At 42.6% G+C, this 27,455-nt stretch overlaps 1 protein-coding gene across 1 annotated transcript; it reads left to right on the top strand.

Annotated features, from left to right (window-relative positions):
• Positions 1-57: 57 nt before the first annotated feature.
• On the top strand, positions 58-27,321 carry galm (galactose mutarotase). The gene is made up of 7 exons (XM_088934427.1): positions 58-574; positions 1,007-1,161; positions 7,710-7,916; positions 9,018-9,099; positions 15,508-15,658; positions 20,227-20,401; positions 24,683-27,321. The coding sequence occupies exons 1-7, from the start codon at positions 376-378 to the stop codon at positions 24,758-24,760; spliced, it is 1,047 nt and encodes a 348-aa protein (XP_088790553.1). The 5' UTR covers positions 58-375; the 3' UTR covers positions 24,761-27,321.
• Positions 27,322-27,455: the final 134 nt, after the last annotated feature.

The raw sequence follows: 27,455 nt of genomic DNA, 5'->3' as shown, positions 1-27,455 counted from the left end.
CATTATTCTATACGTAATACGGTCAGAGAAAAACCGGAACATTACGGTAACGTGTTTTGCACTTGCACTGTTGACTCAGCTCTGCAAAACACACCAGCTGTCGCCTCCTGATGATGTAAATAAGACTAAAACACGTCGTGTGGAACAGCTGCCCGTGGGGGTTTAATTAATCAATAGCAAATACATTAAGGTAACACGCGGAACTGCAAGTTACTTTTTTAAGAATTAGATTTGTGCTTAATTTAACGTAGTCTAGCTTTGTATACCCGAGCGTCAGAAAACGTTTGTCAACGAACAGTTGAGGGTGCATGCTTGTTAAACTTCCAGATTTGTGCAAGATACACATTGATTACTGTTGACCAAAACGCTTCGAATATGGCAGCTCTTCAGACGGAAGTAACAAAAACAGAGTTTGGCGTTGTACCAGGGCAAGGAAGCGTGGATAAATTTCAATTAAAATCCCAGAACGTGACACTGGAAGTCATATCTCTGGGATGCATTATTACATCTTTGAAGACGAAAAATAAAAGAGGGGAATTTGATGACATCGTTCTGGGTTTTGATAATCTGGAAGGTAGGTTCTGTTTCATGCATTTTTGTTATGCCAAGATCCACATCACTGTGCAATGAAATTGAATTTTTATGCAGAATGAGAATCATCCAACGTTAAAATCCGCTGACAAGTCTGGGGTGGACTACCGGATATTTTCATTGTAAAGTGTGCGATAACACGCTTCTAGCAGGCTTGCTCTTATTTGTATTTAAATACATTGTAAATTCTGCAAAAGTGTCTTTATTAGGTCAGTGAAAGCTGGTGTTACTGCATGTGTGCCGGTGTTGTACCTCAGGAGGAATCTTCACTTTAAAACACGATTTTGGGCCCTGTTATTGGTAGTGAGGTGTTGGGAGATGAAAGCCGTACATGCAGTTATTGGTCGTGCTTGGGCAGTATCTGGATTTCAGCACAACCGCTCTAGACACTCCCTGAAATGTTTTTTTCTTGTAGAATACTTGTCCAATCCCGCGTGCTTTGGAGCTGTTGTGGGTCGGGTAGCCAATAGGATTGCCAAAGGAAAATTCACTGTTGATGGAAAGGAGTATCAGCTGGCCATTAATAATGGGCCCAACTCTCTGCATGGAGGACTGAAAGGCTTCAACAAGGTAAAGCAGTCTAAAACATTTTATTGTGTTAGCCCTGCTTAAAGCACAGAAGGTTCAGATTTGACATGTGGACCTGACCAGCCTGTGTACAGACTGCTGTGGGATGTCCCGCCTCTCTTCCTGTACAGCTGCAGCCAGCTGGCGAAGTCTGGAGGAGTTGTTAGTGTCACACCTTTTAATCCTAACACCCTATGGTCTTGGGCTGTCCAACTGGAAGATTAGTGCTTCCCAGCTGGCTGGCAGAAGGGAAGAAAACTGGCTCAAGGACTTGCATGTATCACTGGGTGACACTTTCTGTTTAGTCAATCTGCACCAAAAAGGGTATCGTGTTTAAGGAGATTCCTCCTGATATCCTCATAGTTCTGTTCTCCCAGTCGGTTTGCGCAGAACTACAGTCAGCGTAACACCCTCCACGATGTCTTCATGCACTTCGCCTTCTGTAATCATGGTATTCACTGGCGGGCAAAACGCTCTGCCCTCTGAAAATGAATAAGCAGATGGCTCAGAAGCATGTCAAAGTCCTGAGCCAGGGGGGTATGGTAACCCTCTGCCTTCCAGGATGTGACGTGGCATGACCCTCCCTCCCTGAGCCAGTTCCCCATCTGCTCTGGACTAGTCTACTAGTTACTGAAGCAGAACAACATCTAATTTCTCCTCGCAAACCTTAAATTGCGCCAGTAGCAACAGCAGTGGCCTTGTAGGGTGCAGTCTCTGTCGCTGCTCTTCTGTTACTTCACATTCTGCAGCGTTTGAGTTCATACAGATTCTTAACCAACTCATTTTAACTCACCTCAAGTATCGAACACCTGGCATTTTTATGAAATCACACGACTTGAGCACGGCATTCAGTATGACTCCCATGAACAAACCTGTGTGCTCACTATTCAAATTGCAGTTGACATTATGTGCCCAGTGAGCCAATGATGGAAAACCATAGACTTCGGTATTCTAATTATGCATCAGTGTACTGGTGGGGTCAACAGCAGCTTGCATGTTCATTATTTGGGTGGTGTCAGAAAGTCGTGGACAGTCTTGTAGCTCCTGCCCGGATGGGTGGAACCCCTAGCAGGGCTTTGACTGGGAGCATTTCAGAAGGATCAGTCAATGACAGCAGATGCAGACTGAACAGGGGTCACGATGATTAGCTGATTAGCAAAGCAACAGCACCTGTTTGATACTCTGTCTCTTTTTCTGCATTTAAAGTTGCAAGAGAGCCGTGGACGGAGGACAAGTCCCTCCATTACAGCCGTGTTCCTTCGCAGGCTACCTACACAAGTTTTGTATGTGTCACGGAAAGAGGGAGTTAGGAGTTAGAGCAATTTTATGATGCCTCTTAACTTTTAAACTGAAACAAAAAAGAAAATCAGGAAGGTAGAGATTCACAGAGATCTTCTATGATTCACAGAGGTCCAGGAGGTCTGTTGGGTTGCTTCAGTGGTTACTAATGCAAGCCACCTCTCAGTTCTGCACTTGATCTGATTAAACCTGAGAGTGCCAGGGCATCTGAACCGTACACTGAGTGTGGAAAGTTGTGAATTTACAGAAACGAGTCTCACTTGCGTTCTGTTAAAGCTCATCTTCACTTAGGGCTCATGTCTGCTATTAACGAAACTTTGACTCATGATGTGAATTTCGTTAAACGAATCAGTGCTTTGAGTGTTTTCAGTGTCATTCTTGCTTCTGGGGGTGTGTAGTGGCCTGCCTTAGCAGGTTTGCTATGCCTTTCTTTTGTGTTATTCAAAAGTACAGTAACATGTAAGCAAATGTACCCAAAGAGAAGATGTTTGTGTGCCCCCTTTCAGGATAGTACCTACGCTTCTAAATGGAGTGATGTGTTTTAATCCTGCCTGTGTCTCTGGTGGCTCTGAATTCACCTTTAACAAATGAGAAAATGGGGAGGGACAAAGGAAGACCAGGCAGATCAAACCCTGGATTATCTCGGCACGTGGGCAACACCTTGTCCAGGTTGACGAGAGGGATCACTATTGGAATGGAGTCTCCCTGAATGGAGTTTTGCTCGAGTGACGTAATCTTTGCCACTGTAGCTTTCGTCTCATTGGGAGAACCACACCAAGCCAAGTGCATCAAATACAGCTCTCGTAGGTTTTCAGCTCATATTTAAAATGCAGAGGAAGAATGTAAAATCCCCACCAAGATCCTTTGTATTTCATATGGAAGACTGTGGTCATTGCAGATGAAGGTCTGGATGTGCTTCGCCTTTTGCAGTTGTTTCTTTTAGGAGTTACTTGGATGTTCCTTGTTAAAGAATCCAGTTCAGTCCTTGAAAAAGAGATGAGCTCATCCAGATCCAGCTGCACCTGTTTGTATAAAGTCCCCAGAATTAAAGAGCACACCACTCTTGGTTCATTGAAACGTTTTGTCATCGTGTCAGTTTAAGGGGGAATGACCAAATTAGTTTTTTTAAGACAATGGTTTCAAAACTTTCTAATAGAAGCTATTAGGACTCGTCTGCTCCCTTGAATGCGGTTTACAAGCTTGGAAGGAACAAAGCCTACCTGGTTTAGTGCAAGTCTCAAACCAACATCTCATTTTTTTCTGAGCTGATGTGAAGTCATGCTGAATTGGTCCTGGCTTTGTGATTCCTCAGTCCTTCCTGCCTCTTGTTATCTCTCAATAGATCCTGCTGACCAATTCGTGCAGTTTTGTTTGTACTTTTGTTCTGCCGAAACTCATTACAATCTAGCTTTGGGACCTTGATGTTCTCTTGTAAATAATGATGTTTAAATCAATTGAAAGCCCAATAAAGTGTTCTAATGGATCTGCAAATAGCACCCTTCAGTACATCAACTAAAGCATGGATTGAAGTCCATAAAGACCTCAGCCATGACTGGTGTATAAATAACTTGATTTGACAAACACCTTCAATGGGCCCACCTACTGCTGTCTTCCACATCTAGTACTTATGTGTATGCTGTCTGTGCTTTCTCACAGTCAATATCCCAAAGAGAATGTTTTATGAAACATTTAGTTTTTTCTTTTTTCTACTTTTCAGCATGAAACATATTCCATTTGACTCTTCCCTACTGCACACTGATTCAGCTCCACACTATGTAACCTTCTTTTGTATGTTGTCCTAAAGTTTTCTTTGAGAGCATAGTCCTATGTCTGGATTCTTGGCACATAAACGTGTAAGAGACCAGCCTTTTCACATGCAGCTGTCTGCCGTGTGTAGTTTAGGAAGGGAAGTCCAGACAGAAAACAATTCTGACAGATATTAAGAGAAGAGCAGTTAGGGCTTTCAGTTGAACTAAAACCTTTCTATTCACAAACACATCTAAGTGTTTTTAGCCTGAGATGAAGGTTTATTATTGTGCTTTCAAAGTCCTGAAAGAGTTTTTTTTATTCCAGTTTGAGATGCAATCCTCACATTCAGATTAGTTCATGGGGATTTAAATAACATAGGAAAAGTAGAGTCAGAATTGATGCAAGGAAGCATTCAGAAAATTGAAGCAATTTTTTTTTAAAATAGTTTATACACTGGTTCAAACAAACCTTTACCCAAACAGCCACCGACGCCATAGCACAGCACCGTGACAGTCCAGTTGTCATTACTTGATGACACTGAAGGATTGTGCACCCGGTGGGAGTGACCCTCTTAGCAACTACCTGCTTTCTGAGGGCCAGGAGCCCTGTTCACATCAACAACGTGTGAGTCATTGCTGCTTTTCAAGGCAAATGCTGTTTAACTGATGTTGCTGATGCTGAATGTTCGCCAGACATATGACTTGCTTTAGTCACAGCTGGGAGCCTTCTATCATTGCTTCACATTAACACAGGTTTTCTAAGATAAGAAACAGGAAGTTGTTCATTTTCTGTGGTCTTGGTGAACCATTTTACCTCTGCGTTCATGACAATGTCAAAAACTGTGCGAGTCCCCGAATTTAATGCATGCTCAGTGTACCTGGCAATAATGGCTAGTACATTTTCCTACAGATCTTAAATTATATAAGCAATACGTACGGAGGATATTGTAAGTGGTCTTCAAATATATCATATTACATTTCATGCCATTTGTCTAACCAAATTTTTTGTTTTTCACTTCCAATAATTAATAGCAGTCTTATTTAGTCTGCGGTAACTCTGGTAACTCCCTTTCTGTTTAGGTATGTATAAGATTTGCAATGCCATGGTGTTCATTGGTATAATATTGTACCACATGATCTTGTACAGTTTAGAGAAGCCAAACACAACAACAGCCCAGATTTGTGCTCCCTGTCATCTAATTGTGCCTCTATTGCTGTGAAGAAGTATTTTTTCAGGTTTGAAAGTTCGGTTCTGCGGTCTACGCCAGAGATTGTTGGATCAGATTTTCTTTTTTTTTTCCCCCACATGCTGATGTGCTGGGAAGCTCAGAACCTATTCTAGCGAAGGGCTAAAAATAATATCTCATTCCCGTCTCGTCGCCAATCATTCCTGTTGCAGAGGGGTATTCTGGGTCCTTTTCAGTAGGTGGGGTGGGGGGGGTTCCCACAGTTCTTCTCCACATCCTAGATCTGTGGTAATCCCAATCCTGGTCCTGGTTTTTGTTGCAGCCGAGCTCACAGTTGCCCGTTCAAACCCTTCCTTGATGTCATAATGAACAGGGTTCATCTGAGCTGTTCATTTCCCAGCTCTTTAACACGTTGGGGCTTTAACAGTTGTGCACTGTAAGTGAAACAAATTCCCAAACGTGTGCCTAGAAACAAAATGCAAATGTTCCAGTGATGCAACTTCTTAGCTCAAGTAAGGCTTCTGTTATCTAAGGAAGTTGAGCAGGAAGGAAACCCGGCAGGGTCACCTGGACTGGGATTGGGAACTACCTTCCTAGCTGATGATGGTGCTTGAGTAAGAGCTGCTGACTCAGTCCTGCTTGTGCCTATGCTGTAACCCGTGGGAAAGGGGCTCACAGTGTGCTCTTTGGGCTCTTTGTATTTTATGAACCCGTGTAAATGGGGTTTATCTTAGTGGGCATCGATTATGAGTAAATATACGGAGTGTTTTAGAAAGAAGGATTGGGTGTGGTATGAATGCAGAAATGTGCCCTCCTCAATAGTAAATCAGTGTTTCTGCTTGGTTGTGATTGAATTGTGTTTCTATGTCAGTTTCCAGTTTCTAATCCAGTGGAGAGAATTATCTAACTAGCAAAGGCAGCCATCAGGTTTGCTTCCTTATTGCTTCTTTCACACAACGAACATTGACCTTTCTCAGGCTGCTGTAAAAGAACTATGCAAATGGTTTTGACACGGATAAGACAGATAAGGTGCAAGCCAGTTTGATTGTGTGTGTGTCCACAAGATTTGTGAGGACCAAATACCCTAACAAAGAGTGGGACTCCTGAGAAGCCTCTACAGCTTTAAACTTTGCAAGTTTTTTACTTTGTTTCAATTAATTTTTTCACCAGAATTCTTTGACCTTTTGCATTTCACACATTTGTCATATCATGATGTCTCCTAGTTAAGCAATTAAATACATTCCTCTAAATGCTGATGTTGGCTTTGCATAGTACAGAGTTAATTCTCCTCAACACTGTGACCTGCAGGCGAATGTGTCCTGTATGTAAACCAAGTTCTTATATTTTCATTTGCCCTCCTCAGATACCTGGTAGTTCAGCAAACGACATTTTATCATCAAGCAGTTGAACTTGAGTTTCGAAATTAGAATTGGGAGAGGTATGCAGTTGTGCCAAGTTGTCTCAGAACTAAAACCACCAGCTGTAGGCGTTTGTCTACACTGTGTTTCAGGCCAGTTTTCCTTGTTTTTGTAGGCACTGGAACTTCTCTTTGTCTGTTCCTTTGAGCAGTTGGCAGGATTGGATATTTTGGCACCTGTACCACAACTCCTACAATAGGATTAGTTCTGCAAGTAGGAGTTATAACTTTAGGCTACCACAACCTCTTTAGGGACAGCTGCTTGCTATAAAGAAGAAAATGTTTGCATTCCTGCTTGGAGAATATTTTTTTTGTTCCAATGCAGCTGCTCTCTAGGCAGTCTGAAACCTGTCCGTCTCTGTAGATACTGATTGATTTTATTCCTGGCGAACAAAGCCAGAACGTCAGCCCTGGAAGCGTCTGAAAGTGTTGTTTTTTGTAGTTGAAGCAGATGTTTCACTCACCAGTTCCATATGGCCTTGTCAGGTAGGAGCAGGATTAACACCTGAAACCGAGAGACGGATCCAGAATTATTTCCTTCTCGGCATCTCATTTGTTTGTGTTTTTTTAGGCAGCAGAGGGTCAATTTTAACAGCTTTGACCTTGAGTAGTTTGCATATTTTTAAATATTTTACTGAATGACAGTAGTTCATGCCACCTTTTGTCTCCTGGTTTCACAGGCCTCTCTTGTTGTTATTTTCTTTTTGTGCCTTTCTGACTGGTTCTCTCCTAACGGTGCCCTTTAGACGTTTATTCACCATTCTAACTGTACTTGTGTACTGTTCCTTTTGTCTTAATATTTCACTTACCATTACACAGGCTTTTGAGGCCAGTAGTTTGTGTCTGTGGGCTCCTGTCGGCATTCCTCCGCATGGCTCCCAATGGATCACTTCTTTGCAGGCCATCTGGACTTCCGAAGTCCTTCTGAGCGGCGTGCGGTTCTGCCTGACCAGTCCAGATGGCGACGAGGGCTACCCTGGGGAGCTGAGAGCTTCAGTGACCTATGTCCTGGAAGGGGAAGTGCTGTCCATTCATTACAAGGCGGAGACCAACAAGACCACCCCCGTCAACCTGACCAACCATTCCTACTTTAACCTGGCAGGCCACGTAAGAGGTTTAATATTTACTTTTTTTTTGCACTGCGAATCAATGGAGCACAAGTCCAGTCCCCGGGGGCCAAAGCGTCGGTGGGTTTTATTTCAAATTTGACCTGAACAACCTCATTGAGCTGATCCTGTGGTTAATTGGACTGATTTAACACTTTTTAAAGGTCTTTGGCTGCTGAGGATTTATAGATACCTGGAAAAGCACCAGTGTTCTGACCCAAGAGGCCCAGGGACTGGAGCTGTGCACCTGCACTGTGGGCCAGGGCTGTGTACAGCGCAGGTCCGTGTCATTGTGAAATACGTTTGTTATAGACTGTCATCCAGGGAACAAACAGACAGACAGACGCAGTGTTCTCTGATTCCTCAGCTCTGAAATACAAACACTTCCAAGGGTATTTTAGAAACCAGGCACAGCCCCAGTCAGCATCTTTTGTTACTGCAAGCGTTGCATTTAAGACAAGGACCAAACGTTTCTTTGAATGCAGAGTTTAAAAGGTCATACATGGTATAAGAATATTTTCAAAATCAACACATAATGTAAATGTAATATCCACTCTTCTAGTCGACTAAGTAAGAATTTCACTGTCAGGTGGTCTGTCCTCTTTTTTTTAACAAGGGGACAGCTATGTTCAGATGTCCAACCCTGATCCTGGAACACCAGTATGCTTGCAGGTTTTCATTGTATCTTTGTCCTTAATTGGTCATTATTGGTTTAATTGATCAATTTAACAGCTTCTTCTATTGCATCCAGTGCAGATTTCTTTAAAGAGACTGAGAAAACTTGCAGACACACTGGCCCCGCAGAACAGGAGTTAGATACCCCTGTTTCTTGGTCATCCATGCACAGTCACTATTTCATCTGTGTTTATTAATCACTTTCATTTTTTTTCTTACCTCCATATTAACTCCAACTGGGGAAAAACTGTGTTTTTGTGAACAGCAGTGTCAATTAGAAATAATTTCCATAAAGCAGCATTACTGCCGGGTTTCCTGAAACTGAAGTGAGTAAATACTGATGCAGCCGAATTCTTATTCCTCCGCACAGTAACAAGAAATCAGTTCTCATGTTTTTTTTTTCTTGTTTGTTTTTCTCATGTTCCAGGGCACGCCCGATATCTACGACCACGAAGTCTCCATCACAGCAGACGCCTACCTGCCCGTGGATGACACAATGATCCCCACAGGTGGGTGAACATCTGCACGACTAAAAAGCTTTTTTTGCCTCCATAAAAATACATACTGAAATGACCTGTCTGGGATTTTCCAGAATTGCAGTTACTATGATTATTTTTTTCAGTTGTATTGTTGTTTTCACGTGTGATGGAACAGAACTATAAACTGTTAACTCCCAGAAGGTTTAGATTCTCTACCTTTCTCTACTGTTAATTCCCCCTTTTAGGCAACATCACAGTTCTGAAGGCCTATTACAGCCTGATATGAACCTCAGAGCATTGAGATTCCTCTTTTGATATTCAGCTGCAGGGTTGCCGGACTGCAAAAAATTAAATTTGCAAAATATGTTGACGATGTGCTAATTAAACTATAATTTCAGACAATTTAGTTAAGCTGAAATAACACCAATACCCAAAATTCTGATTTCTCATGTCCTGTAGAAACACTTACAATATTCCAACAGCGATGTGGGGAACAGAGAGGTGGATTTCTGTAGCTTTACAAGAGTATCGTTTTATGCTGTTTCAAGCAGTGTGTAAAAAGGCCCCGAGTCTGATCAGAGTATCATGTCACTATCATTGACGGGTCTTTAAATGTACATTATACTTTGAAGTGTCTGGATAAACATTTCAGCGTGGACTCGTTTTAAATGTTTGTTTTGTCAAGAAGTCAAGAGCAAATCAAATCAGTCAGTCAGTTTTTTTAATAAACATGGAAAATAGTGTATGTAGTATGTAGCATTTGGTTTCAACCACACAGAAGTGAGATTAAAAGCGATAAGACTCATGTCGCTTCTGAATTGTGCCATGGTATGAAATTTGACCACAGAAGAGTGTATTAAATGACACTGTTTTTTTCAATGATTTTCTTACAGAGTAGTTGCATTGAGTTTCCTTGTAAGATCATGCTCGTGATTTGGTGAGAAGTCGCTGCGACACTAGGAAGGACCATTTTTAAAATGTAATAACTATCAGTTTGAAACAAAATTTTTCCAAACTTTGTAGTGTTCACAAGGGTGGTTTCTTTGTCCCCAAGTGCTTTGACAGAAGAGGCCATCTAGGCTCCTTCACACAAACTACTTTTTTTTCCAATTATCCTCTGTGGTTGTCCCGATAGCTCCAAAAAGAGCTTTTTTTTAAACTAGACATTTTTAAACTAATGTATCCCAGGATTCTGGGACCTGTTGGCTTGGCTTACACCTTTGGCAAAGTCATTTAAAATCCCTCTCTTTCCAGAGTGTTGCCTAGATCATATTATTAGTGTTTACTTATTTATTTTTCAATCTATTACAGAAACATCTTTCGGTCTTTAAGCAGCTGCAAAGTAGTGCAGTTCTTGACAAGAGATGATAAAGAAATAGGTGAAAGAAAAGGTGTTTTTTTCCACTTGCTACTTTTTTTTTTTAAAAAGGTGCTTCTGACATTTGTCACTTTTTATTTCAACACATGTGGTCCTAGATTCCATGCTGAATGGAGGTTTTTTATGTGTGGAGTTTGCAGTTTCTCCCTGGTGCCCTTGTAACATTTTTTCACCTCCTCGAGACATGCTGTTGGTTGGTGGGTGTCTCCATGTGCTGGTGTACGCGTGTGTGCTTGCCCTGCGATGGATTGGCATCCCATTCAGGGTGCTGGCTTCAGCCCGCTGCTTTTGAAACTGGCTCTGGAATTCGCCCCTGCCAAAACTAAGTGTCTTTCTGATCTGATACAGATAGGCAGATGCATGTATGTTTTATTGTGGTAATAAAACTCAGTATGTCTGTTCAAAGAGTCAGGAGAAACGCTGTGCTCATATTGTTAACAACATTACGTAAATAACAGCCTGAGCACTTGTGCAGCAGACTGGGACGATAAACTGTAACAGTGTTTGTCAGACAGGTGAATTATCTCAGCCCCACGACTTGCTCAATCACCATGGAAGCACTGAGCCTTGCGCTTGAACGGAAACTGTGGCTTTTGAGAGCTCAGAAACTTTAAAAACACGTGTCACGGGACTGAGCTGCAGAATACTTTGTTCTGTTTTGTGTTTTTTTTTTACATGCTTGTGGTGTCTTTGTACATGTTACTTACCCATTGTTTTGGTTAAAATAGGAGTGCTTCAAGAAAGCCTGTTGGGTTGGGATTCACACAGTTTCTCGGATTTATTTTTACCCCTCCCAGGTGAGGTGGGTCTCACACAAAGCCCACTCTGTCATTGCATTAAGTAATTGGAAATGGTTACTGAGTCAGAATCGGTCACTATCTTTAGCAGTGACTGGCCCTTTTTGAGCCACAGCTCTTTTATTCATGTCCAGTTTGCAGCAGCATTTCAGAAGGAAGTGTGCTTGCGCAAGAAAGGCTTCACTGCAAGCAGACATGCTGTATACAAACCCTTTTGTAACTTCAACTGTAGAAGGCTCCACGGCCAAAACGTTGTGTTTTCTTTCTTCTTTTTTCAGCATGGAATAAACATATGACTTGTTCCTATATAAAATAAAGTAGATGTTTAGTATAGTATATACAAGATATACTAACATATGAACTACTTTTGTAACACAGGCACACACTTTCATTATTTTTACCTTTTCACCCTTCAACACCAGATTTATTTAATTAATACTAGAGGGAGTCTGAACCTGTAGAAGTAAAAATAAAGTATAAGTGTTGTAAGGAAAAATACAGTACAAATAACTAACATAGTAGGCATTTAGATTTTTTCAAGTAAAGCACAAACCTATTGATTGTATTCTGTAAGCAAGAATTGGGTGAACTGGGTGAAGTTAAAATCTTGCTGTTTTTCAGCAGTCTGTTAAATCCAAAGAAATGATTTGGAGCTCTGTGTGCACCATGGGATGACAGACCCCACAGACCAAGAGCACAGAAAATAAATGTGTTGGGAAAACTGTGATTCATTTATTAACCCTTCGTAAATGTAGCGCGAGAAGCTTTGTTTTTGATTCAGCAATAATTTTTCAGTGTAGCGAACCATGACTCAACTGCGCCAGTGAGGCACCGTTCAGCTTTGCTGCTCGAAAGTATGAAATTGCTCCATTTACAGTTGTTCTCGCTGCACCCTGAGCTTTTGGAGAAACTGCACCAATTTCACATCCTCGGGGTTGAAAATGTCACAGGAGGATGGAATTGGAGTGAAAAGGGCTTTTTGAGCTCAACGTTTTGTTTTGTCTGTTGTGTCTCTTTCAGCTCGTTCTTGGACACTTTTGTGCAACTGAATTAGTGCAAAATATGTTGACGATGTGCTAATTAAACTATCATTTCAGACAATTTAGTAAAGCTGAAATAACACCAATACCCAAAATTGTGATTTCTGATTTCTGGAAATAGTTGAAGGAGCAGTATGGCTCTCTCTGCAAGCACTGCAAGCTCCCAGGTGTCCTACCCATCCCCCATGTGGCTCCCAGGGATTGTACCTGCCCCCCCATGTGGCTCTCTGTGTCCTACCTGTCCCTGTGTGGCTCCCAGGTGTTGTATCTGTCCCTGAGGGACTACAGGTGTCCTACCTGTCCCTGTGTGGCTCCCAGTTGTTGTATCTGTCCCTGAGGGACTGCAGGTGTCCTACCTGTCCCTGTGTGGCTCCCAGTTGTTGTATCTGTCCCTGAGGGACTGCAGGTGCCCTACCTGTCCCTGTGTGGCTCCCAGTTGTTGTATCTGTCCCTGAGGGACTGCAGGTGTCCTACCTGTCCTGGTGAGGCTCCCTGGTGTGCTACCTGTCCCTGTCCAGTGCCCAGGTATTGGGTGTTGCAAATACAGTATCAGGGATTTTAGTCCTTTCCAGTACAGAATGTGTGCTACCAACTGTTTCATTGCTTTCATTGATATTATTAGTTGAATTATATAATTAAACGACTGGTTGCACCAAAGTCGTGCACAGGAATGATTTTGTTGGGCAGATATTTGACTGTTCTAGGTCTAGAACACTGGTTGTGCGGAAGGCATGTTTTTTTTTCATTTTTCACCGATTTTGTTTGGTGCATTTTCACAGCTTGGATAGGGAATTGCCTGCACTGTCCTTACTTAAAACGAATCAGACAGGCATTTCCTCACTGAGTCACCATTGTTAACAGCTACAACAGGAGTTGTACTGTAGCTTTGATACTTTTATCTTAATGCAAATTTACAAAAGATTTTAGCTCTCAATACTACGGAGGAAATCAAGATAAATCAGTGTACTCCTTAAAATAAACAACTTAAGAAAAGGGGATTTGCATAAAATATATGACATGTATTTGTTTTGTGCACTGTAGTGGGTCTTTTTAGCCATAATTGCTGAATGACTATCATTTAGAAAAATAAATCAGTCAAAGAGAAATTTGGACAATTGTAACAACAGTTTACTGTGTCCTACTGTGTCCTATTTTTGCTAAAGGATTTACAGTGGGTAATATTTGTGGCTCTGATTTCAATAAGAAAACAAGCTGGACTCATTAAAGCACACTAAAAGGATTCTTGAGAAGATGGACTGTCACTGCTGTTAAACATTCTCCCTGTGTCAGCTCATCTTCTATGGATTGTCATTGATTGTCTGTTATTGGCCTATTTATTTATTGTTCTAACTTACCATTCCATCTTTTACAGCTTCTGAGCGACGACTTAATGCCTTGTCTAAGGACAGAGGGGTGGATGCCTCCTGCGCACAGATACAATAGATTTGACAAGTTAAATGGCATGGCGTATCACATCACGTTCAATAACCGGTTATCCAGTTCAGGGTCACAGTGGCCTGGAGCCTATCCCAGGCAGCAAAGTGGGGTACACCCTGTACAGGACACCACTCAATTGCAGGGCAAACACACACACAGTCACGCCAGGGCCAGTTTTCCCAGAAGCCAATTAACCTACCAGTTACCGCTGTCTTTGGACTGAACGCACACATGAACATGGGGAGAACATACAATTTCCACACAGACAGCACCCCAAGTCCAGAATTTAACCCAGGGTCTGAGCACTGTGAGGCAGCATTGCTGACCTCTGAGGTTAAGTGGCACTTTAAAGAGTTGGTAAGTTGCTTGGTTCTACACGTACGCCCCTCAGTTCAAAGCACAAATGAGGATAAAATGCTGAAGATGGAGCTGCTGCAGTTTTGCAGCTTCAGTGATAATTCACAGTTTGTACAGTATATTGACATGTCACAACACCGGATATCTTACTCACAGCCCACCCTATCAGTGCAAATGTCTTCTCACAGGTTCTGTGTAGTTTTGATTTAAGAAATGAAATGTTGTTGGTGTCAAATTGATCCTTCGAGAATGCACTTAAGCACCTCGCTGGTGAGGTGGTATAACCTGTCACGTGAAAATCAAGAAAGAAAAACCCAGAAAGGAAGTCATATGCTTCCTGTCGTAGCATGAAGGTGTCGAGACAGTGACACCTTCATGCTACTGATAGGTGGGGGGCTGAAATAAGTCCCCTCATGCAGACTTGGCGACAGTGGAGACATGTCCTCTGTACCCATGAATCAGTGTTTAGCGTAGACCACCTTAATGGGCATTGGTGAGTGGGGCGCAGATCAGTATGCTAATTGTCCGGGAGTAAGGATCTGGCGAGGAGTGTCAAGTGGCTACAGCTCTCCATGTGTACATATTTGAAGGCAGCCTGACGTCAGGTTGAACTTACATGTTTCCCCTCCTGTGGGATCATCCTGATTTGACAGCATTCTAGTTGGACAGCACACGTCTTCAAGCTGCTCGGCTTTTGAGAACGCGCCATAGATGCCCTCCTTGCACCCGAGCCCCCATATCGCTTGTGACGACAGACGCGCTCATTACTCTGATGACCAAAGTCAGCTCACCTGCTGCAAAAAAAACAGTCTTGTTGCCGTTTGTAAATGATGAGTTTCTTTTGATGCTCCATAGACAAATGTAGCCCACAGTATATAGGCTGTAAAAAACAAGTCCCACCATTCTGTTTGTTTTGGCAATGGAAAACCTGCTTTGAATAAGTTGAGAACTGTGTTTCTAGTCAGTCTGACGTAATCGAAGAGCTGGAGGGTGATTTGGAGGGTACGGAGAGTGGGTGTAGCAAGTACTGAATTAGAAAAACATTTTAACCCCTCACCAAGACAACGGAGTGATTATTATTATCAGTAAGGTTATAACTTTATGAGAATTAAAGAAACCCTTGAATTGTTTTGCATTGTCGCGATGCAAAAGAACAAACAAACTGCTGCAGTCTTTGCAAAGTGCATGATTAGTCATAGAGGTCATTTTTTAAAATGGGTTTGTGTGATGATCATTGCAGACTGCATTTAACTTTTCTTAACAGGCATGTGAGATGTCCACGTTGCCCTAGTAGAAACTATTATTCTTAGAGTAAAGATGCTTGAATTACTTGTATGAGTTTAAGCCTAACCTGAAACATGTTGTGGCCTGAAGCAAAATAACAAGAAGTCAGCTTCATGGCTTTGACCATTTCCTTTGTGTTCCTCAGGGGAGATCGCTCCAGTACAGGACTCACTCTTTGACCTCAGGAAACCAGTGCTGATTGGACAGCGTCTGAAGGAGCTGGCTGAGCCCGGCTTTGACCACAACTTCTGCTTGTCGTCTCCTGGGGATCCATGGTTGGTGCGTCATTGCGCAAGGTCAGTGAAAACCCCATCGCCGTTCACGGGAGACTTTCTAATAGCTCTTAGTTGTCCTCACAGTGGCTTTTGCGGGTGTCTCCAGCAGTGTTAATTCACAATAAGTGACCCCATAAAAGACACAAAAAGAGGTGCTGCAGGAAGAGGATAGAACTAAAACATGACTTGTCTGGAGATGTCGGGACTCCCACTGTGACCAGAAAGTCTCTGCAATCATTAAAACAGATTGGTGCAACATTATTAGCTGTGCTTAGACTGTATTAAATTGTTCAGTCCTACTTTGTGACACATAGTTAATAGTCAGATTTTCATTTTATATTTACTTATTCATTTTAAGAGTCTTTTAAGATTCAGTCTGATAAGTGGCTTGCATTTCTTGTTTTTTGGTTTTTCTGAGTGCACACTTTCATTTTCTGTGAATGCCCAGAAAGACAGAATGACTGCTTTATGCGTCAGTCGCAAGCCTTTCAAACACTGAGTGAAAGAAGGGAGAAGAATGGTTAGAATGTGATGGTCTCTGTTGGGGCTGCTGTGTTGCACAGACCTCCAGTTCATCTGATGATAAAAATTGCCGTTTATCAACGGCTTCCCAGCAGCTTCTACGACTGAGTGATCCATTTCTCTTTGCGACACTGTAGGAACAGAGAGGCAAAAACCTTTCTGAGTCCTATTTCTATAGCTGCTTCACAGAGGAGAAGACTTTACTAGCTATTAACTCCTTGAATGTATTATTTTTAGTGTTCTTGTCACTAGCAATCCCAGAACCAGGCCAGAGCACTGGGGTGGGACCTGATTAAACTCCTTCAGGCCCCGTTACTCTGTATTTCTGAAAGGGCTCTCTCCTAATAAATGCAAACTGAAATGTTGTGGTGGTAGGCAACCAGCGTTATCAACAGAGTTGTCCTCAGCAGATTTAAAAGGGAACTGTGGTCCCAATTACCGAGACCAGTTATTACATCTCAGTAACAAAATATATTTATTGTGTTTAAGTTTTAAATTAAGCACAAAGAGTTGTGAACTTTGTGAAAATTCTGAGTCGCAAACCCCTGGTCACTCCACTGGCGAGAGCAAGAGTTCCCATGAATTACGATGTGAAGCGACCCTTCCTGCTCACTAGTCACTGTAATGACAAATATTATGCAATGTAAAAGGGCATAGGTACAGGTCATTCAGCAGACATATCATCGCAGAGATGTTCCAACGTGATCTGCATGCAGAGTTAATAAGAAGTGAGTTTTTGTCGGCAAAACCGTCTGGAGGTCGAGAGCAATATTTCTGTTGGATTAAAAGAGACGTACTGTAATCACAGGCCTATGTAATAAGGCCACTTCACCTCACTGGACATTTCGTCGCCTCGTTTGGAATCGTAGAGAATGGCGCCATGCACACCTGGGTTTTACTTGTATTTTACTTTTATTGTGGTTTGAAATGCACTCGTCAATGCTTATTCTTTCTGACCACCGATCTATAAAAATAGTGCTGCAGTTCCCCTTTAAAAGGTAAAGGAAAGCAGTTTTATCATCATAGTGTTGAAGCAGGCCCACCCTCAGGCCAATTATAATGGGGTGTGGGGGCAATTTCACTGCTCTGCAGTATCGCTACAGGAAGGCGCACAAGTTTATTTGCCTTGATTTTCTAGCTGAATTTTAGGGTTTTCCCTGTCTGGAAATTTGACCTTGGTCTCCACATTGTTTTAACGACAATATAATTCTCCGATATTCCTGCACCGGAGGCAGGAGGTCCTAACAGCAGTGAAGAGGAGTAATTTTATTAATTAATAACAGTTTGTTTACAGAAAGTTTTCTCCAGTTTGCAGTTGTCAATATCTTTTTTGGGTCTTGTCTATCTGGAGATAGAGAGATGCTCTCACATCCTCTGAGATGCGGGCTGGCTGGATCAGTTAGCGCCCATTAGACCGAGTTTCTAAAAAGGGAACAGCGCTGCTCAGTTTTATCTGAATCTGGGCCCTACTTTCACAAACCCTCTCATTGGCTGACACACCACCAGGTTTCCAGCTTGTCTTTCAAACTTTAGTGTGGTTACATTCATCACTGTCTGTGTTTTTTTAAGTGCATGTGCAGTTCTTGTATGTCCAGGAGTATTTTCCATGCAAAGGGATTTTACATGTTGTTGTCCCTCAAATAATTTTCAAGTTTAAAGACATCAAAAATGTATGACAGTTTTTCAAGGTGCTTAAAAATAGATTTTTATCCGCTATTTGTGGTTTTCTTTTCAGTTTTGAGTATTTTGGAACAGGCTGTGTGCTTGACGTATAGAAACGTAAAGCCACAGTTCAAAAATATAACCTGAGACAGAGCCCACACAGTGTGTGCTAACTTTTTTTCCCTCTCATAGCAGTAAAAGGTAAGAATTAAAAATATAATGGTGGGGGCATCAGATGCTGGTTGTCTAGTGTGACTTTTTTTTCTCACGGTGCCTTTGCTAGATGAAATGTTAAAGTGATCTCATTTGTTTTTCAGTCTTCGTCTGCCTTTTGTAGGTTAAAACAGGAGCTGCACACAGTGGAATAGTCCATGTTTCTCCCTGATGCACCAGGTCATGTAACCAGATACTGGTGTGTTTTTGTCAGCTCTCCTTTGTGCTTGGTGCTCTGCTGCAAGCATGTATCTCTCAGACCTTTCTCACCTTTCGTTGCTCAGTCTGTTCTGTGTACATGTACATGTGAAACATTTAAAGAGACATCGAACAGATAGATTTTAATTAAATAATTCATGGTATTTTTGCTTTATTGTTGATTTTTACAAATATATATTGTAAAAAAGAAATTCAAGTAGTTTTCCACACTTGAATGTGTTTTACAAGATATCCTGGTGGACTTCAGCTGCAGTCTTTTAAATGAAATCTTAATGTGGTTTATCTTTGGTTTTAACACTGTTTTGCAGTTTTGGTGCTTATGCAATGGTAGTATTCACATCTTAGTTACTTACAGACCTGACTCTGCAGTGTCTTGCAAGCTTCTCTCTCTTAAAAACCTGTGAAATAGATTAATTTTAAATGTTGGGTTATGCGGAGGCTTTTTCTCATTGCACCATTCCACACTAGCCTCCTGTGGTTGTTACCAGTAGCTTTTTTGCATCGGTTTGAAAGTTCGAATCGTTAGTTTTTTTTCCCGAAGGAAATGAAAAATTGCTCAACTAAAACTGACTCCAAAAAGGGGCTAGAGAGAGCAGTAGCAGAGAGCAGGCGGGCCTTCATGAAATGCGCGCGGTTAAATTTAGGAAACTTAGTAAGCCCTCGTGCACCCGGCTGTGTGGAGCACGCTCCTGTGCCTCAGTCGGAGAGTTCACGAGGTCGCCGTCTCATTCATCCGGACAGTGGCCGTACTCGCCGTGTGTGTGAGCGCTTGTTGTCTCTGCGCTGCTCGGCGAGGAAGTGCACCGCTTTGTGGGCATGAAAGCAGGTGGAACAGCGCAGCCCCGAGTCCCGCGACAAACATGCTTGATCTTTAAACGGTCGATTTTAAGTGCGCGGCGTTTCGCGGCACACCTTTTGCCTGCCTTCACAGCGATAGGAAACCAGCGCTGAAACAGAATTGTGTGTTTTATTTGTGATGCTTCTTTCGAACTTGTGCTGCAGTTGGCATCATGGGTCTGTGCCCATGGCACTTGGTTATGGTTAATTCCTGCATTTGGCACAGGTTCTTGCTGCACGCTGGAAATAAAGGACTTGGGGGGCGGACTGATAGTATGGTTTTTCTGTGACATGTCTCCAGGTCTAAGGAGATGATTAAACATTAACATAAACTGGATTGGGCATCTAGTGTCTCCTGGTGTATAATATATGATGGAGAATCTGCTATAGGTCATTAATGAGCCTGTTATGAATAAGCGCGGTCAAGACCCACCATTTCATTATTCAGTGTTCCCTCGCTGCTGTTGCAGAATGGGATTTTTATTTTTATTTAATGAGGCTGGAGGTCATGAAGGCTTAAACAAAGATCAGAGTGCTGTCCTGCTTCCAGCAGGCAACCCCCCGAAGGGTCACTGACATCGGCTGCTTCAGGGCAGTCTGTGAAAGGCTCAAAGGCACCTCAACTGGAACATCTTGAAGTTAAGAGTCAAGAGAATGAACTGAGAGGTGCTTTCAGGAAGGCCAGACTCTCCTGATAACATTCATCTGTAATCTACTTTAGACAAGCCTAAAAGATATTGACTCCATTTACGAGATGACAATGAACTTTAATTTTGGAATAATGAGACTGAGTTGATGTCACATTTCAGGATTTAGAGCTGATCAGCAGTGCTTCCCCCCCAGCTGGCAGCTGGCCGTGCGTCATGCCTGTTACTCGCTAGGTATGGAGAGGAGGTGGGAGCGCAAGACCACCACCTCTCCAGCAGCAGAATGACCACGCCCGCGCAGGAAACGGGCACGAGCCGGTGCAGTTGGGGTCTGAACTCAGTCGGGCGTGGGATTTGCACAGATGCCCAGAGCTTCTGCAGTGATCCGTGGCCTGGGCTCTCGCCCGAGTCAGGGCCAGCGTGTCCGCTCCAGGGGTCCCGGGGGCCACGGGACAGGCGATCTGACGTGTCGCGCCCCCTGTCGCGCAGGGTGACCCACCCCGGGAGCGGGCGCGTGCTGGACGTACACACCTCGCAGCCCGGAGTGCAGTTCTACACCGCCAATTTCCTGGACGGCTCTCTGAGGGGCAAGGCGGCGGCGGCGTACCCCAGACACTCGGCCTTCTGCCTGGAGACGCAGAACTGGCCGGACGCCGTCAACCAGGTAAAGCGGACAAGCGCCTCTGCGGCTCCCCACCCCCCTCCCCCCTCCGTGAGCGCTCATTCCTCGCCAGAGTGTCGGTCATTCCATCTGTTCGTCTCCCGACCAAGTGTACCCCTGGCTAAAGAGTGCATTAAGAGCAAATGGAGCTTAATCCTTCGGACCTGAAGGTCAGGTGGCTTGCTGGGACTGTAGGGCGAGACCTGCTCTCCGTGGGGCCGCGAGACAGGGTGTGTGCATCCTGCGGGGGGCCATGACACACGAGTGGGCACTGGTGGGTCAAGAGTCAACGGCCAAGGAAAGACGATCCCAGATCACGCATACAGTGCGTGTGCGTGTGCGTGTGCGTGTGCGGTTTTCATGCCAGGGCCTGGGTCAGGAGCTGCCGGGTGGCCAGATCTGCATGTGGCCCAGTGGTGGAGCAAGAACTTCTGCACCGCCTTGGTTCACCGGGGGCCTGTGTGAATGTTTCACTATTCACGTTGTTGTTCTTTACATTACATTACAGTTATCCTACCTTATATACAGTATACTCACCTTATACTATCACTTTACTTTTATATATACATACCTTATACTCCCTTTTTTATAAATTCATACTAGTAGGAGAGTTATTCAGCTGCTATTGTACACTGCTGGAAGGCGAACTTTGAAATCAGGTAGTGGGAACATGGAAATCGATTCCCAAACCACGCAGTGCCAGCAGCTTCAGCTCAGCGCACAGGAGGACAGCGCCACCCACAGGCAGGTGAGCCAGCCGCAGAGTGGGGTTTCGTTGTTTTCGTTTGTTTTTCGAGGCAAGAAGATGCGGGTGCCTTCCTGCTCAGGGGATCAGACTGTTAACGCTCCAGGAAGTAAGTGGTTTGGAGGTGAAGGGGTGAGGACAGAATGTGTTTAAGGCTTCAGTGGCTAATGGCCCATCCTGACACTGGCCCTAAACATCGGATTTCAGCGTCTCCGAAAAATATAGTTAAATACATACCTTAATACAGTTTTCATTGTCTTTTTTTAAAATGGTATATATCGGTGTAATTCTAGCTAATGATATTGGGTTATGTTTGGAATGTGAAGAAATAATGTAAACATGCTTTGCCTTTTTTCAGTGTTTTGCAGGCTGCATGCAGATATATACTCATCCATGTGATACTCTAGTGTAGAGGACACAGTTTGTTGCAGCTTGTGTCCCTGTGTCCTTGCGGAGTTGTAGCTCAGGATTATTTCTAGAGGTCTAGGCTGTTCTCGGCAGAGAGAGGAGGAGACCTGGAGTCCTCTGGGCTCTGAGCACGTCCTCAAGGGAACGAACTGCCCCCCCAGCTCACTGGCACCTGTGTCTGCGCTGGCGCTGTTAGCTGAAGGTCATGATCACTGCGGCCCTGTCCTGTCCCTCCTCCTCATAGCTCAGGGTCATAACAAACACCTGCCGTGGGCAGTGGAGACGACATGCTGTTAGTAAGAAAAGTGTCATTCCTCCAGCGCAGGTGGGTTTGTTTCAGACAAGCTCTGTTTCCTTTGGCTGCGTCTCACCCCGGCCCCCCCTGACTGCAGAGGAGGGGGGCTTTCAGGGCAGGAATGCTGGAAGGGAGACGGAGTTACGTTAGGCAGAAGAGCCAGGCTTGTGACTGTTGGCTTATTCATAATGTAAAGAAATCGGCGTTTATTCTGTGCAAAGTCTTATTTATTAAGAAGTGAGACATGCTTGCTCCTGGGAAAGTTTTTTTTATATAAAAAAAACTCACCAGAACATTTACCAGCAGTGTTTCCATCTCTTTGCTTGTCGTTGCAGGTGCTTGATCTTTTTTTTTTTTTTTAAAAAACAGCCTTTTTTCAGTGAAACCACCGTGAGACGTGAAAGTAGAAACTCCTGGATTGTCTGTGCAGAAACAAACTGGTGCAGTCTTTGCAAGGTGCACGTTTGTGAGCAGAGCTAAAGGTCGTGTTTCTAAAAGGGGTTTCGTTTCTTATGACCGTGCTTACGTTTCTTAATAATAGGCAGGTACGATGTACACTTCGCTTTAGTATACATCTTTCCTTACAGCACACCTTTTAAATACAGGTGTGTTTGGCCTGCATTTGTAGGCCATTGGACAGGCTTTAAAAATCACCTGCTTTCAAAGGGAGGTTATTCTTGAAGTCAGTCATTCATTTTGTATTTTGTATGGGTCTTTACATTGAGCTTTTTTACATAGATTAAATATAAGATGGTAAATATTCTACTGCTAGAGTAATAAAATGTAAATAATTTAGTTTAAAGTAATGAATATTAAAATATAAGAAAGCTAAATGTCATTTGGGCTTATGGGCTGTAGATAGTAGCTCTAATTCAGTGATTCCTATTATTGGTATTTTTGCTGTTTGTGGGTAATGATATCCAGTTCCTCTAGCCACAACTATTTGCCATTTGAAGTAAAAAAAAAACACATTAAGTTTCTAATTCTGCAGTTAATTTTGTGTGGCTATTGCAGAGGTGTGCGTGTGGCTGCTGTATGAATTGGCTGTGAAAATTAATTTTGAATTTAAATTTGCTGTATGCTGTTTTGTGTTTCAGTAATCTATGGGTTTTGTTCAGTTTTATTGTGATACATGCTAATTTGCCACAAGTTTAGGGCTTTAGATCATTAAGCTTTTTAAAAAATATATTACTAATTGGTTCTGATTAGTACGCTAATGGTACAAAATAATGAATATGTTACCTAAATAGTGTGCTATTTTAGCTGCAGTCTGAGCTGGTTATTGTACATTTTGTCAGAGGAAGTGAATCCTGGGAAAAACTGTAACATGCTTGTCTTGTAACGTGTGGCAGCTTAATGACACACAATTTTTACTTCTGTACTGTTAATGGCTGGCAATTTGCAGCTCTGTAATGATACCCTTGGTGTTCCCAGAAGCCAGCGTTATGTGGGCGCCATTTCTAATAGTCTGAGCACACGCGGTTGAAAGTCTCCTACAGCTTGATTGCAATTTGCATTGGATTAAGGTCAGGAACAAAGCAAGCAAAGCAAATGAAAGATTGCGAAGCACTTCAATTTGCATTCATATCAAACCACTGGGTAGTCCCTATATATGACACAAAAACTGTTCCTCAAAATGCTGCTGAGGTGAAACCTGTATTTCAGTCTCTGCGTCTTAGTGCCATGTGTCCCAGCGAAATAAACAGGAAATTAATTTTCAGAAAGTACATAAGATTTAGGGTTTAAAGATACAGCCAGCATCTTTACAGCTCTTTATCCAATTATTTCTCGTTCCACAAATATCTTGAGTGTCCTGTGACCTTTTTTGTTTTAATCTTAAATTGCCTTAAATCATTCCGCATGTAAATTATTCCAGAACCAAAAAATCCTGGGAAGAAATCTTGTAAATCTCCCATCACATCGATGCTGGGGAAAAAGATAAATGTTACATAAGTCTCCGAAGCGATTTCTATGAGTATACGATAATTCCCTGGAAAACACTTAGACAAGAGCCACAGAGATGTGCAGTTAGGTGCCCCAGACAACACTTGTGTTGTATACTGTTTGAATAAATTAAACAGCAGCAGACTGCCAAGAGCCCTAGATGTCACCTTCGCCGTCTGCGTGAGAGTTTGAGAACTGGATGGCAGAGAAGTGTTAAGTGATACCTCTTCTGGAAAAAGGGGTTTGTTACTCATTGTCTCAAACTTCAAAGCCTCCTGTAGCTCGGTTTCTGTGATTGCCAGTACTTAGCAGAAAACATTTTCATGCTTAGAGCTATTTTTTTGTAGAGCTCATGTATAGATTTAAAAAAACCAAAAATAGTACCTCTATTGCAATATGCCTTATTTTACTGCCCTCTGGGATAGCATTTTTTAGCCAGTTTTTTAGGAAGTTCCTTTTTATTTTTTAATTAAAACCGTTGGGACGGTTACAAACGAGAGCAGGTCATTTGGACCACCTACCTGTTTGGTTATAGTGGCTAATGGACTCCAGGATCCCATCCTGCTGTTCCTTGGAAAATAGCCAGGATATCAGCTTCAGCAACATGGATGGGGAGCTTGTTTCATTCTGCTGCAACATTTTTGAAAAACCACCTCCACCTAATTCCAAGCTAATGGAATGGAATTAAGACGCCACTGGGGAAGGACAGTGTGATTTTCAAATACGTGTTACAGGAGGGCCACAGGCTCACAAGTGTGCAATGGCGGCACTTATTCAGCTCTTCCCACTGCTCAGGAAGTGTGGGATGCTCTGCTCCATCCTAACCAAGGCAGGAATAGCGTTAGCTCAGTTCTGTTTCAAGCGTTTGACCCTGTTTTTGTTTTTTTAACAGCCCCGTTTCCCCGATGCCCTGCTGAGGCCCAGAGAGGAGTACAGTCACACCACACTCTTCAGGTTCTCCGTTGGCTAAAGACTGCACTGGAAGAGTGCCCGCGGGCGGGGAGGGGGAGCGACGCATCCGGCCGCCTGTGCGGTCTTCTGGCGCTCCGGCTCGAGTCTGCAGCGCACTTAGCGACCATAATGGAAACATCTGCCGTTTTTAATCCAGCTAGCCAACACAAGCTGCACATAGAACAGGTACCATTAATGCAAGTGATTTTTTTCAATTGATTGTTTTAAATTCAGTTTCTTGTCATTCACAATTATTTTACAGTATACAGACACTAAAAGGGGTTGAAGAGGTTTTGGGGGGAAAACAAGTCTGCTGGGGCATATGATGAGAACAGAAAGCAGGCGCACTGACTGAATGTTGACATGGGGCTCACAAGCTCTCTGAAAGTTTGATGTAGTTTCAGCTGTCTTGACAGGAATGCTTTTAAAGGGAAGTGAGTGTTTTTTTCACTTCCCACTACATGAGCATTGTCTAAGACAAGAGCATTGACTCTTATACCCGAAGTGTCTTATTTCAGTGGTTGATGTGGGCCAAGTCACGCACTAGGGAATTTAAATTAATGAGGATATTAAAAGTAATAGAACAGTCAGAAATTGTCTGGTGGTTCCTAAAAATTAAGCCACCACAATGTGATCTCTGCTTGTATTTTTATGAATAGCTATATTGGCCCCTGTCTCTTCTCCACCCATTAAACTCAATACTCAGTAATTGCACATGAGAAAACGCACTGAAATCTTCATAATATTTTAACACCAGCCTTTTAGTTTTCCTGAGCTGATTCATAGTGCAAAAAGGTTGCAGTTTTTATATTGAACTTCAAACTTTGCATTTTTGAATGCACGTATGCAGCATCAAATCCTGAAAATTAAGTGCGTAAACAGCAGAAGGGGTGGTCCGAGGTTCTTGTTAAAACTTGATTTGTAAGAACGGGTTGGTGGACTTGCATCTTAAGGATATAGGAAAGGTTAAGAACAAGAGGAGGACATTCAGCCCATCTAGCTGGTTTGGTTGCTAGAGAGGGATCTCACCCTGCCTTTTACTACATAGCTGGGTAGCTTGGTGCAGGCCTACCACAACTCTGTTAAAAAAAATGTAGCCCCAGTTCTCATCATGAGTACGAAACTATGATCTTTACATACTGACGGTCTGCTGATGATGGAATGATGTTCTTGGGCAGTACGATAAGGTGTTTCTTTATAGGGCAGTAGAGTATTGGGGCTCCGCGTTCTGCTCGGTCGCTGGTGTGCCGCTACAGGAAGTAGGAAAGACTCAAAATTAATTAACTGTATGCTGAAAAAGTTTTCATTATCCCCCTCCCCCCACACCCATGAGGCCTAGGCATAAAAAGATGACATCTTTAGGCTATCGTGACTGAAATGTTCAGGTAGCTTGTGATCATGAATTTAAATAAAGATGAAGCACATCCTGTGAGGTGAAGGGCCCTGCTCACGCCACTTTTCCTGTCCCTGCAGGTAACTGCAGCTGATGAGTTCAGTAGTTCTTTTTTTATACAGGTACTTTAGTACTTGCAAACCTTCCACTTTGGTGAACTATACATATACTAAGTGCTAGAGAAAGATGTGCTTTTACCACAATGAGATAAGCATCTTTTCTTCCAAATGTACTTTTTTTTTTCCATTGGGCAGGACATGCAACAAACCTAAAACCAATAAAACGATTAATTTAAAAAGGTAACTTTTATGAACTCGGAACAAAGTAAAATAGTTTAATGGATGTCTTTAATTTGCCATTTTGTTAGCAAATAAGGTATTAAGGGATGCATTATTACTTGATGACTAATTGTTAGTAGCCACTGCAAACTGCAGTTAAATAGCTGATCTGTGACAGTTGAGGGCATAAGAAAGGAAGGTATTAGTCTTAGGGAGACAAATCGGTGTGTCTTCTATCCATGAATGTTACATTTTCATTCCCACACTTAATGTTTCTTTATTCCTCCTCCTCGGTTATAGGTCACCCTTAATCAGTGTGTAAAATCATAGGAACATGGGAATATTGAGCAATTTAGTCATTTAATGTAATTAAGTTAGGAATGGCCAACCGTGGCCCTCTACAGCCAATGCATTACTTTAACTTAACTAACATTTTGTATACATCATCCACTAAAGGGCTCCAACAGAAACATTCTAAGAGTTTAGAAATTCATGATTCATGAACCCTCTCTAATTGTAGCTCTCAAAGCATAGTTTGTTCACTGCAATACTAAACCTTAAATTTGAAGGGGGCACAAACCATCAATGTAATTTATCTACTAAGAGCTGAGAAGAGGGGCTGGAATAAGTATAGAATTTAATTATGCTATCCTACAAAATACTGTATTTTGAAGAGAAACATTAAAGCTTTAATGCTTTTTGGGGAAGATTTTAAGTCATCAATGCAATTTAAACCTCCACTAGTTAATCCCAAATTTTTTTATAAAGCATATGCTAGTGTTCAAGATTCATTTTGAAAAATAAATATCACCTGTGTTTGCAGATCAACAGCTCCCCCTGCAGATATTTTTGTAGAGATCATTTCCACACAATTCCTTCGGCGTTTTAAAATAAATGCACAAACTGCTACGACTTCGCCTTTTTGAAAGACAGCACCCCTTTTGTGCTTTAGTTTTTAGGTGTGAAGTTTACTCCCTGACATTCCTAAAAGAATTCAGCACTTAATATTGCAATTGCAGGAATATCCATCTCAAATACAGGAA

This window comes from Atractosteus spatula, chromosome 15 (assembly GCF_055471065.1).
Source record: "Atractosteus spatula isolate fAtrSpa1 chromosome 15, fAtrSpa1.hap1, whole genome shotgun sequence".
Taxonomy (NCBI): domain Eukaryota; kingdom Metazoa; phylum Chordata; class Actinopteri; order Semionotiformes; family Lepisosteidae; genus Atractosteus; species Atractosteus spatula.
The sequence above is the reverse complement of the archived record's forward strand: the minus strand, read 5'-3'. Positions and strand labels throughout refer to the sequence as shown.

Bases quoted from the DNA above. Each gene is read 5' to 3' on its own strand.
- galm (XM_088934427.1), top strand. From the start codon at position 376: ATGGCAGCTCTTCAGACGGAAGTAACAAAAACAGAGTTTGGCGTTGTA. The intron at 575-1,006 runs GTAGGTTCTGTT...TTTTTCTTGTAG, and splicing joins GGGTTTTGATAATCTGGAAG to AATACTTGTCCAATCCCGCG. The intron at 7,917-9,017 runs GTAAGAGGTTTA...CTCATGTTCCAG, and splicing joins ACTTTAACCTGGCAGGCCAC to GGCACGCCCGATATCTACGA.